This window comes from Schistocerca serialis, chromosome 2 (genome assembly GCF_023864345.2).
Source record: "Schistocerca serialis cubense isolate TAMUIC-IGC-003099 chromosome 2, iqSchSeri2.2, whole genome shotgun sequence".
NCBI lineage: Eukaryota > Metazoa > Arthropoda > Insecta > Orthoptera > Acrididae > Schistocerca > Schistocerca serialis.
The window spans coordinates 454730875-454748984 of NC_064639.1; the positions used below are offsets into that span (position 1 = coordinate 454730875).

The window sequence follows — 18110 nt, forward strand, 5'->3', positions numbered from 1 at the left end:
AGTTGTTGATGCCGAAGACGAAGTGGAGGAACCCCAGCCTCAGCAAGGAGGCTATGAACAGGACTGGTGCGGAATGCTCCTGTCGCCTGTCAAACCCCACAGTGGTGAACGGGATCCAGCAGTTGCAACGCTGAGGGCGATGCTGAGCCATACGCCACACTCCCATAATCCAGTCGGGACAGCACAAGGGCTTTGTAGAGCTGCAGCAGCGTGTGACGATCTGCACCCCAAGTTGTGTTGCTTAGGCAGCGGAGGGCATTCAGATGCTGCCAGGACTGACGCTTGAGCTGACGAGTATGTGGAAACCAAGTAAGCCGGGCATCGAACAGCAATCCCAGAAAACGGTAAGAGTCAACAACCCTGAGCATGGCATCCTGAAGATAGAGCTCAGGGTGGGGATGGACAGTACGACGCCGACAAAAGTGCATAACATAGGTCTTCGCAGGAGAAAATTGAAACCCATGGGCTAGGGCCCACGCCTGCGCCATGCGTATGGCTCCCTGCAACCTACGTTCTGCAACACTAATGGTGGAGGAGCTGAAAAAGATGCAGAAATCGTCAGCATATAACGTGGGTGAGACAGACGACCCGACTGCTGCTGCAAGGCCATTAATGGCCACAAGGAAAAGGGGCACGCTCAATACAGAGCCCTGTGGAACGCCGTTCTCCTGGATATGAAGTGAACTATGGGATGTGCCAATTAAAACGCGGAATGTCCAAATAGATAAAAAATTCTGAATAAAAATGGGGAGAGAGCCCCGGAGACCCCACCCGTGCAACGTGGCGAGAATATGGTGCCGCCACGTCATGTCATATGCTCTGGAGAGATCGAAAAAGACGGAAACGAGGTGTTGGCGCCTGGAAAAAGCAGTGCGGATTGCAGACTCAAGAAAGACCAAAGTATCGGCAGTGGAACGGCCCTGACGGAAGCCGCTCTGGCACGGAGCCAGAAGACCCCGAGACTCGAGCAGCCAACACAGCCGTCGACTCACCATGCGTTCCAAGAGCTTACACAGAGTATTCGTCATGCTGATGGGCTGATAGCTATCCACATTAAGCGGGTCCTTACCAGATTTCAGCACCGGAATGACGGTACTCTCCCGCCACTGCGACGGAAAGACACCATCGCCCCATATGCGGTTGAAGATGGCAAGAACACACCGCTGACAGTCCGGGGAAAGGTGTTTGAGCATCTGATTGTGGATGCCATCTGGCCCAGAGGCTACTGGCTGTGTGCATTGCAGCATTTATTTCTTTTCTTTTTTTTCAGAGAATAATTTTTTTTGTTTACTGCAAATGTATGAACTATGATTCTGATGCAACTTGTAAATAATTCTTATTTTCCTTTCTTTTCAATACATCAGTTATATTTCATTGATTAAATAGGTGATATGGGCAAATCTTTCAATACAAAATCAGAAAATTTCTTTAAGATGTTCCTTCATTGCAGGCAAATAACTCTCCGTGTAATGTATTTCATTGTCATGAAAGATTTGCAGCTATGTGTACAATACAGCAGGCATTTCTAATGTTTGTGTACTTAATGAAGCTTAAGACATAAGTGAACCTTAAAACATGTTGTTACATTACAGACCCATAAAATCACTCATTTATATTTATTTTTATTTTTACAATGAGTCAGAGGTCAGCAACAGTGGACGGCAGGATCGTCATGCACTCGGAGGCTGTCACTTAAGCTGTGAGAGTGCCCGGCTTAACATCTGTGGCTGCTGCCAATAGGGTGTTGCATTGCTAATGCAACAGCACAAGAAAAATATAAATATTTATGTAATATAAAATATTATATTATACAAATAAAAACAATTAAATTCATGTACTATCTCTTTTAATATATGACTAATTACTATAACATTGACTCACCTGTATAAGCTTAGGTACAAGTACAGCACAGTGTGACACTTTCAGTTTCGTATCACATTACACAAGCCATACGGCGAGATCCCTGATTTGCCAAGTACGCCAAAACGTAAGACCCTGGTTTCCTCACTGATTTTTCCTTCCAATATCACCTGAATGCCAGGGATGGCATACTACCCCTGACTATTGAAGAAGCAGAATCCAGGATTATTATTACACTCAAGTGTTGGCCTTGTACTGAACAAGCAGTCTGGACCTGTGATATCTGTGCTCAGAGTCAGGCAGCACTTGTGTAATGTCTGTCGCCATATTCTAAGCCACAGCACACAGAATGGGATGGATCTTTTCCGGGAGTGATGGGGCTGGTTAAAATATTTTAGCCTGTGTCAAATCCCAATGTGGGGTGGTTGGTCAGGTAGTTCAAGACACACATATGAAAGACAGTGTGGGTGATGATATTTCCTTGCCACTGCCAAACTTCCTTGCCTCTGGCCTACCCCTGGTCCGCAGCCATGGCCTGGCAGGGTTGCTACATGGGCACAGGCAGCATATGGTGCTCAATGTCCTACATACCATCCAGTGAGCCCAGATTATGTACACCACCCTGTATTATCGTAAGGGCTCCGATCCCTGAGCCCACGAATTTCCCCATTTTTATAGGTAGCCCCAGGGTACTGCCACCAGATAATGAGGGTGTCAAATGTTCAAACCATATCCTGGTGGGACGACTGGATCACCCACTGGAATCAGGTGTGCTGCACAGAACATAAACTACCTCCCTACTCAGTACAGTGCCATCCAACGAACAGCAACATGTGTCACTACCCATTTATCACTGCACCATATGGCATAGACTGTGCCCTCCACATCATTGCCTGCTGACCTCTACCATTAATACCTCCATCCAGGTCATCATTCTCCTGCACAGTGCCAACTGGGGTCTTCTACAACTGAGTCTAGACCCCCATAGAGGTGGAATTGTGTCCTACAGCCACGTCGTATCCTCCTCTCTATCATACTGCTCACTCTCCCTGATTCCTTGGTGGTGGACACTGGCACCTCTCCTTCCCATATGCTGCTAGTCCAGACCACACCCCAGATGACCGGGATTAATGTTGTGGACTCACACACGTAGTACCTGTTTCACATGCTAGGACACTAACCATCACATAAAAAGGGCAGATCTAGTTCCATTAAAAAACCCTCGCAGCTAGCTGACTGCTGCCGATTCTTAAGTTTAATAGTTTACATCATAACTGTATGCTAGCTCATGTATTTGTATTTTTCATCAGATATTACTCAACCATTTACAACCATCTTGGATGTTGCAGTTTCTTTGAAAGTTCACAATCTTGACTTGGTTGTAGCTCTGCTGTGCTCATAATTTGTGTTATCTGTTGAGATACAAAAATGAAAAATGTGTTGCACTCATTAATATTTTATAACTGTGAGTGGATAGATGATCCCAATAACAAAAATGTAATTTGTTCCATCAGAGTACTCACTCTTAATTCTTGTTCATGAAAGAGAATATTACGCTTTTGTTGTGTACATTACTGTTAAAATGTATATGGATTCCTTGACACACAAGCTCTTGTTTTTCTACAGGTTTCTGAACTACTGAAATATGCAGCTGATTCACCTAAGAAATTAACTTGTGACCAAAAGTGCTCATGACTCCAACAGTCCTTTTTCCTAAACTTGTGAGGAGAGGGAGCTTAGGTAATGGGAACTAACAGGAAATAGTGTGGTCAACATTTGTCAACAGACAGCTGATCTAGAAATCCTAACAGATAGCAGGTGACTTTTTAAAAGTGGGCAGTGACAATGTTTCATTGTGTGGTCTCACAAATATGAACAATTAATTCATGGAAAGAATATATTATTTGCTAAGTAGGTACAAATACTAGGGTGAGATATATATAACAATGATCAAAACAAAAACCAAGAATTATTTCACATAAAGACTTATAAATGCTGAATAATACACAAAACCAAATACCTAAGTACAGTTGCAGTAAATAAGAAGTTTATATAAACAAACTGAGCAAAGCAAAGTAATTACACAGCAGAGCTATGCATGTTGGTAATACTGTTTTCAGATTTCTGAGGTACACTTCTAATATGATATAATTTCTGTTCCTCTTCTGATATTGGAACAGGTGCTCCTGACATGTAATCCTTACCATCAATGCCTTTTGGAAAAGCAATTACATCCCGAATGCTTGATGTATGACACAGCAATGACATTAGCCGATCGATACCTTTAAAAGAGTAAAATACAGTAAGCAAAGATTTACACAATAATTTGCTTACAAGTGCAGTATTCACACAAAAGTCTGCTTATAAACATGTACAATGACAGCAAAGATAAATATTACCTACTAACATTACTATCGCCAATTCCTAGATGCAGTGTCTATGTATTAATAAAATGGAACATTCAAGTTAACATATTCAGAGTGAACAAGTGGCACTACTGTGAATACTATCAATAATTTATAGATCTCTACAGATTTCTGATTTACAAAGTTTATCTTGATTATAATAGTGTATGATGACAACCAATGTAGTGCTGTGGAAAAAGTGCAAATTCGAAATGAACCACATGGAAACCATACTCACACACACCTCTAAATTTTAGAAGACTTTATTGATAGGAGAAGCTATCAACTACACTAATGACACTGTATCAATCTAAAATCCAATTTACATTAAGGTAAGGCAACTGAATTACTAATGATTGACAACTGTTCACATTTTCTTATCCAAAGTTGGATGGACTCTGGTATATTGAGTAAAAATATTGAAGAGCAAACGCTGTTGGAAAGACTCAAGCTTATGGGTACAAAATTCTGGACTGGTGAATAAATTTCATGGAATTCACTAATAAGGTGATTTTATCAATTGCCCTTCTTCAGTTTCTTTCATACTTAGAAGAGCATTTGAAGATTAATGGCTGGACGTCAGTTTCTTAAAGCAGTATGATGCACTTCTGAAAAATGCTAAAAAATCAACTCTGAAGATTTCTGTGTGCTGTTGAGTATGAAAAATTTAAATCATATTGACACAGCCCTCCATAACTGTGGCATAACTTAATAGTCTTGTAATCAAAAGGTTGATGGTGGGATTCTCACTAGATGCATTTAATTTTAAAAAAAATTTAATGTTACTTTATTGCATACTCACCAGTTCCTTGAAGGTTTCAATTGCTCTCTCTGCAAGTAGTTCTTTTGTGTCCTCAGTAACATTTCATAATAGGCAAAGAGAATTATTTCTCCATGGCTCACACCATTGCAAAAGTGACTGATATGTATTAGGAACAATATTGGTCCTAATTTGCCACCCCTAGGAATTCCAATACTGTATTACTGTATTTTGATTCTGATAAATGTTTAACTACAAGTTCAGCCTTGTTTGAGATTTGCATTTTTATTCAGTATACCTTATCTGTTAGGTATAATTAGACCCAGCCATTAGCTACACCTCTTTTTCATAATGATTCTATTTTATTTAGTGTAACCTCATAGTCAGCAGTATAAAAAGCTTTAAAATATCTACGAATATGCCTGTAACACAATCAGCCTTGTCAACATCATCAAGTACTGCTTTTATGAAGTAATAAACTACTTGCAAACAATGTGAATAAACTTTTTTTTCCAAACATTTTAGAGAAATTATTAAAAAAAATCTTCCACACAAATAATTATTCACCAAGTACAATGATATTATTACCAACCACAGAGCATAAAGTGAATAAAACTGCACAAAACATAAAAATGAAATGTCAGCAAGCCTAAATGAAGTGTCAATCTCTGTACTGAAACTACACATACAAAGCATATAAGCTCTCATAACAAATATAATAAAGGAGCCATTCACATCAGAGAACTTTCCAGTGTATTTAAAACAGACAAGAGTTGTGCCTCTGTTAAAGAAAGGCAAAGCAGAAGACATAGAAAACTACAGACATATTTTGTGTTGTCATTATTCTCAAAAACCTACATCCATATCTATAGCCACAAATACTCCGCAAGCCATCATGCAAGGCATGGCAGAGGGAACCTAGTATTGCTACTAATCATTTCCTTTCCTGTTCCACTCTCAAATGGAGTGAGGGAAAAATACTTGCCTATATGCCTCCATATGACTACCAATTTCTCTTTTCTTACCTTTGTGGTCCTTATGCGAAATGTACGTTGACGGTTGTAGACTAGTTTTGCAATCAGTTTCAAATGCCGTACTGAAGAACTACACCCTTCCCTACTACTGTTCATATGTGCTAGTTCCAATGCCTCCATATGACTACCAATTTCTCTTTTCTTACCTTTGTGGTCCTTATGCGAAATGTACATTGACGGTTATAGACTAGTTTTGCAATCAGTTTCAAATGCCGTACTGAAGAACTACACCCTTCCCTACTACTGTTCTTATGTGCTAGTTCCATGGTTTTTTTTTTTTTTTTTTTTTTTTTTTTTTTTTTTTTTTTTTTTTTTTTTTGCAGCTTTATACCTAGATATTTAAATGATGTGACTGCCCTGCCAAGCAATGTTGTATTTGAAAATTACAGGATTGTTTTCCCTATTCATCTGCATTAACTAACATTTTTCTACATTTATAGCAAGCTCCTATGGACAGTTTAAAGAGAGAGAGAACAGGAGCAGTCTCAGAAACTGAACTGATAACTTTACAACTCTTACCTAATGCAATGCCGCCATGTGGTGGACATCCGCTATGTAGAGCATCGATAAGGTGGTGAAGAGAGTTCGGTTCGATTTGTAGAATGTTCTTAAGAACAAAAGTCTGCAGCGCTGCATCATGGATACGAATGGAACCTCCACCAACTTCACAGCCATTGATGACTAAGTCATAATGTAGTCCACGGACCTTAAAATTAGAGAAAAACTTGACACCTCTATTTTTGTGTTATGCAAAAGATTCAAACTATTAAGCAAATTGTAAAATACAGTAAGTCATGTTATTAAAGTTTGCAGCAACAAACATAACACACTTGACAACAAACCTTTAAAGGCTCCATTTCCAACAAAGGAAGGTCATCTGGATGTGGTTGTGTAAATGGGTGATGTGCTGACACTACACTTCCCTGCATATCTCCTTCCAAAAATAGTGGAAAGTCTACAACCCACAAAGGACTAAATTTTTTTGTCATGTATCCTTCGGCGCCTTCAGCTATCAAGTGAGCTATGAACTCTTCTCGAATTTTCCCTAATGCTGGCAGCTGAAAATTTAAATTTCTGATAGGTGAAATTAAAAACAATTATAATCATGACTGAAACTCTTATTTCTACAAAAATATACTGCCTGACAAAAAAGTGAAGTATCCAGAAGTGGAAGAGGGAACAAAATTAAACTTCATCGGTTGAAAGAGTGATTACACTGTTGAGTCAGATTTACAAAAAACCTCACAGTATGATCCCACGTATCACTACTACATCACATTCCCTCTGGTATGAATGCATGCACTGACGCAGGTAGAAAGGGTGTCAATATAGCCAATGTATTCTCTCCAATTTATATATTTACTTTTTTTTCATAGAACCATCACAGTGATGGTTTTTGCAATAGAAATAATAGCACAATTGTAATTACACTTACAAAATATGTTATACACTGCAGCTGTTGTATATTATTTCTATTTTATACATTTATTACATTACAACTGATATGCTAATGGTTCATGTTACAATCAGTGTCTTACAATTCACTGAATGAATATAAACATTTTTCTATCAGAAAAGATTAAAATTCTGTGTTAAAATCATTCCCTGTATATGTTCATAGAGAGTTTGGTAGTCTGTTACACCAAATCAAACTACTGATGTGTGGACTTCTGTCAGGTCATTTTTAATGATGTTCTTTTCTGGAAATAGTTAAATTTGTTCTGATGTTGTGATCATGTACATCACTGCACTTGCTAACTTCAGTTGATTGACCCATAAAAAGATGTACAGAGGGTATATTGGTAGGTATTTGTGCTGTATAAACACTGCATGACATGAATCTCCATGGCCCATCCCATGAATAAGTCTTACTACTCTTTTCTGTGAGAGCAGTATTTTTTTTAAGGATACACTGGCTGCACAACCCCCACAGTTCAATCCCATAATATAATATTTTCTATGTCTGGCTAAGAACTACCTTTGTGAGCTGGCTATGGACATACAAGATTCCGCATACGAAATTAACGTGGTTTGTCCACCATAAACTTTCATCAGCATATACATCCATGAAATTACAGCTCCCGGTTTCTGTTGGTGAGATGTTACATACATTATTTACATTGTTGTGGTGAGGGCTTCCTGTTTTAAATGCCAGTAATGAGTTTTGTAACATTCACTTTCAGGTGCTGATTTTTATAATAAAGGGAAACATTCCACATAGGAAAAATATATCTAAAAACAAAGATGATGTGACTTACCAAATGAAAGTGCTGGCAGGTCGACAGACACACAAACAAACACAAAGATACACACAAAATTCAAGCTTTCGCAACAAACTGTTGCCTCATCAGGAAAGAGGGAAGGAGAGGGGAAGACGAAAGGAAGTGGGTTTTAAGGGAGAGGGTAAGGAGTCACTCCAATCCCGGGAGCGGAAAGACTTACCTTAGGGGGGAAAAAAGGACGGGTATACACTCGCACACACACACATATCCATCCACACATATACAGACACAAGCAGATGTATTTAAAGTCTTTAAATACATCTGCTTGTGTCTGTATATGTGTGGATGGATATGTGTGTGTGTGCGCGCGAGTGTATACCCGTCCTTTTTTCCTTTTTTCCCCCCTAAGGTAAATCTTTCCGCTCCCGGGATTGGAGTGACTCCTTACCCTCTCCCTTAAAACCCAAATCCTTTCGTCTTTCCCTCTCCTTCCCTCTTTCCTGATGAGGCAACAGTTTGTTGCGAAAGCTTGAATTTTGTGTGTATGTTTGTGTGTCTGTCGACCTGCCAGCACTTTCATTTGGTAAGTCACATCATCTTTGTTTTTTTATTTTTATATATATATATATATATATATATATATATATATATATATATATATATATCTAAAAACAAAGATGATGTGACTTACCAAATGAAAGTGCTTTGGTAAGTCACATCATCTTTGTTTTTAGATATATATTTCCTACGTGGAATGTTTCCCTCTATTATAACTATATATATATATATATATATATATATATATATATATATATATATATATATATATATATATATATATATATATATATATATATATTTTTTTTTTTTTTTTTTTGCTGGCAGGTCGATAAAAACACAAACAAACACAAACATACACACAAAATTCAAGCTTTCGCAACAAATGGTTGCTTCATCAGGAAAGAGGGAAGGAGAGGGAAAGAAGAAAGGATGTGGGTTTTAAGGGAGAGGGTAAGGAGTCATTCCAATCCCGGGAGCGGAAAGACTTACCTTAGGGGGAAAAAAGGACAGGTATACACTCACACACACACACATATCCATCCGTACATACACAGACACAAGCAGACATTTGTAAAGGCAAAGAGTTTGGGCAGAGATGTCAGTTGAGGCGGAAGTTCATGGAAGATTTGTGCCATTGCTGTGGCTTTACTTAGCTATTTTCTGAAGCCATGCTGCGAATCTACACGCAGTTTCTATTTTGTGAAAAAGGCATTTTGCTAGGACAGGATAAAACTTATGCACATCTTAATAAAGGTGGGGATAGGATATTGGTTTATAGTTAGAGACATCTTCCTTACTTCCCATTTTATACGTGGTTTCAGTACTCATTTGTACAACAGTTGGAAATTTGTCTTCACTAATGCTGCAAATAATCAGGTATTTAAGAGGTTTAGAGATTCCTTTTAAGCATACCTGAGTAATTGCACTGAATATGTCATCCCATCCAGATGAAAATTTTTTCTTTGCAATGTGTTGAGACAGGCTCTCTACCTGTGCATCTATAGTATGGGTTGATTGGCCCCCAGAAATGGTCACTGAAAATATTATATACCGAATTTGAGTTTTTTACAATGTTACTATCATGTCTTATGCTGAATGGTTCCTTGTTCATCTTCTTGGGAACTTTGCAGTACTTTTCAATCAGCTACCATGATGCTTTACTTACGTTGTCAGACTGTCCTATGCTTTGCTGTTAACCTGATTCCTTAGGTCAGCAATTTAATTTTTAATACTTTCCTTTGCCCAACTGTATTTTTCTTTGAAGATGTGCAGAGTAGTAGCTTTATAAAGCAAGTTTAGATTGTGTGTTCTCTGCCTGAGCCTAATCAGATTTGATGGAAGTTTTACTCTAGGATTACTTCCATTTTTGCAGTGTTTAACTGTCTTCTGGATTTTGACTGGATAGTAATATTCGTAATGACTCAACAGGGTTGAACAGAACTCATTCCATTTACCATCAGACCCTTTCACCTGGTAAACATTACTCCATTTCTCATTTGCTAATTTCTATTTAAGAGCATCAATGCTTGAGGTATTCAGAGTTCGTTTCTGCAGAGCATTTTTTATTTTTGTCACCACTGAATTTACATACTGTATCATCTGATAGAAGTGTTCAGAATAATGAAAATTTAAGCTACTGTGATTTACCTTACCTACAACATCTTTGTTAATTATTCCAGTGGAGCATGTGTGTCACTCTAGTGTCAGAGCTTACCATTATTTAAAAGATAGTTTGGGCTTAATACATCACTGAATTTCAAGTTTACTATACTACTTGAATTTGCATCTATATTAAGGTCATTAGGATAATTCTGATCAGTTAAGTTACTAACTCCATCAATAAACAACATTACATCAGAATTTAGTGGCGGATATACCCCAATCACTTTATCCTTAAGTAATTTGAGATCATTACTGTGGAGCATAAATCCTATCATTTCAATCGAGCCTTGTTTTGTGTGGTGTTCAAGAAGTGAAATTTTTAAACTGCTATGTCCTTAATATCAGACATTGCTACACCATGACCATTATGGTTTTGCCTACAATAACTATTTGCTAGTAAGTAACCTTCTAATTTATAATCCATAATTTCAATGTATTTTTAGTCAATGTTCAGTTATTACTAACACACGTGGTGTGTGCTCCTCTATGAATATTTACTATATGTCTAGTTTTTTTTTGACATATTGCACATTTAAGTGCATCAACTTTAGGGGTATTAACCTTTCTTGGTGATTTGCCACCTTGCATGGATCACATTTGTTTAAGTTACATTGTTAAAGACAACCTACTGAAACTGGGTTTTTAGGACTTTCCTGCAGTGATTGATCATTTATTTCACATCCTGGTTTTTCTTCAAGTGAACGGGACTCAGGTATATCTAAGCTACATCCCTGAACACTAGTAGTAAGTTCCTTTATTCTAAAAAAAAGTATCACGGTTGTGGTCCAGAGCTATTGGATCCTCCTCCTCATTGTCTTTATCACACAGTTCACTTACATGGGAAATTAGCTCGGCCTTTCCCTTTCCGTTTATGTGGATCCTTGCCTTGTATGTTCATCATGATTAATGGGTCTGGGAAATGTAGAGAGTTAAACTTATCATGCAGTTTCTCTAGCAGAGAACTGCAACATTGAATCTCTTTACTTACACACAACCACTGTGGCAAATCACATTGCTCTGGCACATTTGTGATGACAACATTCTTATGAAATAGTTTCCGCAAAATATTTTGAAAACATCACAGGACTGTCTTCCTTTTGTTCTTATGTACATCATTGCCACCATTTATAATCACAATGTGATCATCTGTTTCCAGTTTTGTATCCACTGTAATATTCTCCATCACTGCATTTAACATGCCATCTGGCTTAACTTTTGCAAAAACTAATTGCTTTGAATGTATACTTTCATGAATGCATTTGGATAGGTCTTTTCCTTGTCTCTGGCATACAGAAGACGACCTTTTGTACTTACTGCTAACAGAAAGTTCTTTTGATTCTTTATTGGGAATTTTGTTATTATTTTTGTTGTATTACCACAATCAGTGACCAGTGCCACAAGTTATTTGGTAATGGTAGCATTGGGTATTTGCTTACAAGTAGTATCTGCTCTCTCTCTCTCTCTCTCTCTCTCTCTCTCTCTCTCTCTCTCTCTCTGTGTGTGTGTGTGTGTGTGTGTGTGTGTGTGTGTGTGTGTGTGTGTGTGTGTGTGTGTGTGTGTGTTTCCCAGCAAGCAATACATTTTCTGCGTGAAACGACCATGAACAACCTGAAGCAAGCTGTCTCACAACTATTGCAACTGGTCCTTAATCCTTAATATCTTGGCTACTGGCACTTTAATGGAGTTGATGTCCAGACTGGTCCTACTCTTGTTCTATTGAGTACAGATCTAGAAATCTTGCTGGCCACAGGAGTATCTCATACAGGTATGAGAATGTGCCACATATGGACAAGCACTGTCCTGTTGAAAAATGGCACAACAATACTGTGACACAAGAGGTAACACACAAGGCCATACCATTGTGCTGTCAGAGATCCCTCGAACAAAGCCAGCTGTGACCTGAAGCCTTACTTCATAGCTCCCAAACCATGTAACCAGTAGTGTGACTCTCCAAAACAATTGAAGAATGGGATCCCTCCCCAGGTTGCCATCATACACGTTGACCGTCATCTGGGTTTGTGCGGGACCACAACTCATCACTGAACACAATGCAGCAGCATTCATCAGTTGCCCTTGCTTCCCATTCATGTCACCATTCCATATGCAGCCATATGTGATGAAATTTAAACGGTAACTCCTGCACAAGACTATAATCCCCTAGTGTGCTGGATGCAAGTCGCCAACTAATGATGCAAGGTGACGCAGAATGTTGCAGGAAGTACATCTGTTCTTGGATGGCAGGCACAGATGCAAAGGGGTTACGATGTGTTTGTGTAGAGTATGGTGCTGTCTCCCTGTGATGTGGTCAACCAGAACATTGACGAAGAGTAAGCTTGCCCTCATGTTCCCATGCAGTCAAACATTGGGCAACTGCTGCATCTAAATGCCCCACAAAAATGGATATTATGACAGCAAGCTGAAAAGTAAAGCCTCTGAATTTTTTATGTGATAACTCTCAAAGCCTTTTAAATAAAACAAACTTTATTAACATTCTCCATCTTTATTCCTACATATTTATTTCTCAACATAGTCACCCTGATGATACATTTCTCCCAGTGAGAGACCAGTTTGTCGATAATGTCACTGTAGAATGTTTGACTTCGTTGACAGGGCCACAACCTCATCTCTTATTGCACTGCTCCACCACTACCCACATGTTCTGAGGTTTTCTTTAAATTTTGGAAACAGATGAAAATCAGATAGGATCAGGCCAAGGGGCCATATGGAGGATGTTTAATCACAGAGAACTCAAGGCATCGGATTGTTGTTGCAGCACTCGTGTGCAGTTTGGCACCATCATGCTGAAGGAGACGGTGCTCCATGTGTGGACAAAATCTCCGAATTGAAAACTCAGCCACACCATGCTCTTTCCCTTGCACCAAAACAGTTGTGTTACACACCACCATGTTACACGCTACAACTGAGTCCTCTAGTGGCAGATGGCTGCAAATATGTAGACATGAAGAATAACGATGTAAAATGTTAATAAATTATGTTTTATTTAAGCTTTAAGAGTTTCCAGGTACAAAATTTGGAGGCATTACTTTTCGGCATCATCCAATATACCATTCAACCTGCCAGCCAAATGGAGACCTATAATGAGACCCCTTTCAGATTCTTTGTCACGTGCTGATAAATCTATCTAAGATGAGTATCCGGCATCTTAATTCCTTCACAGCAATAATTCTATATCTGATGCCCTTTATACCCTATCAGATCTGGTAACAACACTGATACTGGTGGCCATTCTACATGCTACAGAGATTTTCAACTCTAATCATTTACATACCCACCAATGGCATATATGTGCACAAAGTTACACTGACATCTGACCATGTCCTCTGAGTGCTTCACCTTTTTTGTGAGGCAGTATAGGCCTATATGAAAAGAGATTTCACTCAACTCTAAAGTAGATACTTCTAATACTACTTATTTTTGCTCTTAATTAAAGACTTTGCTCATCAAATCAGCTAGAAATTTAAGTGTAGGAAATTCTCATAGCAGTGCATGCGGTGTTGTAGAAGAATGTTAAGCATGAGATGTGTATACAAACAGCTTGACTCAGCAAATTAAAAGTCAGTTTAATGACTGGCCATCATTTCAGGAATTACAAGCTACATCTACATCATACTCCACAAGCCACCTAATGGTGTGGCGGGGGGTACTTTCAGTACCACTATCTGTCCCTCCAACCGTGTTCCACTTGTGAATAGTGTGTGGGAAGAGTGATTGTCGGTAAGCCGCTGTATTGGCTCAAGTAATATGTTGTCTGACTCCTGAAAAGTGCTGTCCAGACATTTCAATAGTAAATCTCTCCATGATGTACAACAGAGTTTGTTTAGCATCTCCGCAACGCTCTCTCACCAGCTAAACGATCCCGTGATGAAATGTGCTGCTCTTCATTGGACCTTCTCTATTAGTCCTACCTGATAGGGATCCCAGATACATGAACAATACTGAAGAATCAGACACATCAGTGCCTTATAAACCACTTCTTTCATGGATGAGTTACATTTCCTTAAGATTTTTTTCAATGAATCTGCATCTGATGTCTGCTTTTCCCACTTTCTCTTTCATGTGGTCATTCCACTTAAGGTCACTCTGGGTAGTTACGCCTAGATATTTTATGGCAGACACTGTCTCCAGCTGTATGGCATCAATAGTGTAGCTGTACAGTAGTGGATTTCTTTTCCTATGTATGTGCAATATGTTACATTTATTTATGTTCAGGGTCAACTGCCAGAGCCTGCACCATATGTCAATTCTCTGCAGGTCATTCTGCAAATTCTTACTATCTTCTGGCATTGCTACTTTGGTACAGACAACTGCATCATCTGCAAATAGCCTTAAAGAGCATCCAATGCTTTCCACTAGATGTGTGTACTCCCTGCCGCCGTTGGATAAGCAGCTGCCAGCAGCAAGTCGTATACTCCTAGCTCACTTATTTGTTACATAGTTTAATTCTTAATTTCTTCGCATGTTTTTGGGTAATTGCATTGTTTAATTCATAAATTTCGGGTGTATTATAGTATTTGAGAGTTGTAGCATTGCGCTTTAGTACCTGAATAGTGTAAATTCGCGTAGTCATCTGTCTTCTGTTTTTGTTTTGAATGGCCAGTGTCAGTTGGTCACAGCCAGTGTGCTCCCTGCCGCCGATGGATAAGCAGCTGCCAGCAGCAAGTCGTATACTCCTAGCTTACTTATTTGTTGCATAGTTTAATTCTTAATTTCTTTGCGTGTTTTTGGGTACTTGCATTGGTTAATTCATAAATGGGTGTATTATTGTATTTGAGAGTTGTAGCATCGCGCTTTAGTACCTGAATAGTGTAAAATCGCGTAGTCTCCTTCAGCTGCTGAGCAGTGTGTCAGCAGTGCGCAAGTAGCAGCATTACTGCATTTACTAGGCAACCTTGTATTTTAATAACCGTTTAAATTTTGTGTCAAATTGTTTGTGCTCTGTAGATTAGTTCAGACGTTCTTTGCACAGCAGTTTTTAGCATGGATAAGGACTGTGACTGCTGTGATCGAATGCGGGCTGAGTTGGCATCCCTTTGCTCCCAGCTTCAAGCAGTGTTGGCTTCGATCATGCAGCTTGAAGCTGTTGCCAATGGGCATCACTGCGGGGGTCCGGATGGGGGTTTGTCGGGGACGGCCAGCTCGTCCCACGCATCCCCCAATTGGACGACGGCTGTGGCTGCCCGGGATACTGCTCACATTGAGGCTGACCTCTCACCTGTGGTAGAGTGGGAGGTCATCTCGAGGTGTGGAAAATGTGCACTCCGTGTGCATACCGGGGGGGAGTCATTCCTGATGTGGAAAGGGTCCTTCCGGATGCCATGAAGGGTACAGGGTGCACCCATCTGCAGGTGGTCGCACATGTCGGCACCAATGATGTGTGTCGCTATGGATCGGAGGAAATCCTCTCTGGCTTCCGGCAGCTATCTTATTTGGTGAAGACTGCCAGTCTCGCTAGCGGGATGAAAGCAGAGCTCACCATCTGCAGCATCATCAACAGGACTGACTGCGGACCTTTGGTACAGAGCTGAGTGGAGGGTCTGAATCAGAGGCTGAGACGGTTCTGCGACCGTGTGAGCTGCAGATTCCTCGACTTGCGCCATAGGGTGGTGGGGTTTCGGGTTCCGCTGGATAGGTCAGGAGTCCACTACACGCAGCAAGCGGCTATATGGGTAGCAGGGGTTGTGTGGCATGGACTGGGCTGTTTTTTTTAGGTTAGATGGCCTTGGGCAAATACAGAAAGGACAACAGCCTCAAAGGGTGCAGGGCAAAGTCAGGACATGCGGGGACCAAGCAGCAATCGGTATTGTGACAAACTGCCTATTGGCTTCTGTCTGCCTTAACAATTTTGAATCGGTATTGTAATTGTAAACTGTCGAAGCTGCATCGGTAAAGTACCGGAACTTCAAGCGCTGATAGAAAGCACCGAAGCTAAAATGTTTATAGGTACGGAAAGCTGGCTTAAGCCAGAGATAAATTCTGCTGAAATTTTTACAAAGGCACAGACAGTGTTTAGAAAGGATAGATTGCACGCAACCAGTGGTGGCGTGTTTCTCGCTATTAGTAGTAGTTTATCCTGTAGTGAAATGGAAGTGGATAGTTCCTGTGAATTATTATGGGTGGAGGTTACACTCAACAACCGAGCTAGGTTAATAATTGGCTCCTTTTACCGACCTCCAGACTCAGCAGCATTAGTGGCAGAACAACTGAGAGAAAATCTGGAATACATTTCACATAAATTTCCTCAGCATGTTATAGTGTTTGGTGGAGATTTCAATTTACCAGATATAGACTGGGACACTCAGATGTTTAGGACAGGTGGTAGGGACAGAGCATTGAGTGACTTTAATCTGAGTGCACTATCTGAAAAATACCTCGAGCAATTAAACAGAGAACCGACTCGTGGAGATAACATCTTGGACCTACTGATAACAAACAGATCCTAACTTTTCGACTCTGTAACCGCAGAACAGGGAATCAGTGATCATAAGGCCGTTGCAGTATCCCTGAATATGGAAGTAAATAGGAATATAAAAAAAGCGAGGAAGGTTTATCTGTTTAGCAAGAGTAATAGGAGGCAGATTTCAGACTACCTAAAGATCAAAACGAAAATTTCTGTTCCGATACTGACAATGTTGAGTGTTTATGGAAAAAGTTCAAGGCAATCGCAAAATGCATTTTAGACAGATATGTGCTGAGTAAAACTGTGAGGGATGGAAAAAACCCACCGTAGTTCAACAACAAAGTTAGGAAACTACTGCGAAAGCAAAGAGAGCTTCACTGCAAGTTTAAATGCAGCCAAAACCTCTCAGACAAACAGAAGCTAAACGATGTCAAAGTTAGCGTAAGGAGGTATGCATGAAGAGTTCAGTGGATTCGAAAGTAAAATTCTATGTACTGACTTGACAGAAAATCCTAGGAAGTTCTGGTCTTACGTTAAATCAGTAAGTGGCTCGAAACAGCAAATCCAGACACTCCGGGATGATGATGGCATTGAAATAGAGGCTGACACGTGTAAAGCTGAAATATAAACACCTTTTTCCAAAGCTCTTTCACAGAGGAAGACCGCACTACAGTTCCTTCTCTAAATCATTGCACAAACGAAAAAATGACTGACATCGAAATAAGTGTCCAAGGAATAGAAAAGCAACTGAAATCACTCAACAGAGGAAAGTCCACTGGGCCTGACGGGGTACTACTTCGATTCTACACAGAGTACGCGAAAGAACTTGCCCCCGTTCTAACAGCCGTGTACCGCAAGTCTCTAGAGGAATGGAAGGTTCCAAATGATTGGAAAAGAGCACAGGTAGTCCCAGTCTTCAAGAAGGGTCGTCGAGCAGAAGCGCAAAAATATAGACCTATATCTCTGACGTCGATCTGTTGCAGAATTTTAGATCATGTTTTTTGCTCGCGTATAATGTCGTTTCTCGAAACCCAGAATCTACTCTGTAGGAATCAACATGGATTCCGGAAGCAGCGATCGTGTGAAACCCATCTCGCTTTATTTGTTCACGAGACCCAGAAAATATTAGATACAGGCTCCCAGGTAGATGCTATTTTCCTTGACTTCTGGAAGGCGTTCGATACAGTT

General features: G+C 39.9%; 1 protein-coding gene across 4 annotated transcripts in view; it reads right to left on the reverse strand.

Annotated features, from left to right (window-relative positions):
* Positions 1–3759: 3759 nt before the first annotated feature.
* The window catches only part of LOC126457341 (aspartate--tRNA ligase, mitochondrial), a 158183-nt gene continuing 143832 nt past the window's right edge, over positions 3760–18110 (reverse strand). For 3 of the 4 annotated variants that reach the window (XM_050093560.1, XM_050093559.1, XM_050093557.1), the window contains 3 exons: positions 6902–7117; positions 6579–6765; positions 3760–4142 (listed from right to left, as the gene is read on the reverse strand). In XM_050093560.1, coding sequence (XP_049949517.1) covers positions 3940–4142; positions 6579–6765; positions 6902–7117 — 606 coding nt within the window. In that variant the 3' untranslated portion in view covers positions 3760–3939. The remainder of the gene's footprint in view (positions 4143–6578; positions 6766–6901; positions 7118–18110) is intronic. The other variant, XM_050093558.1, reaches the window with a different exon arrangement.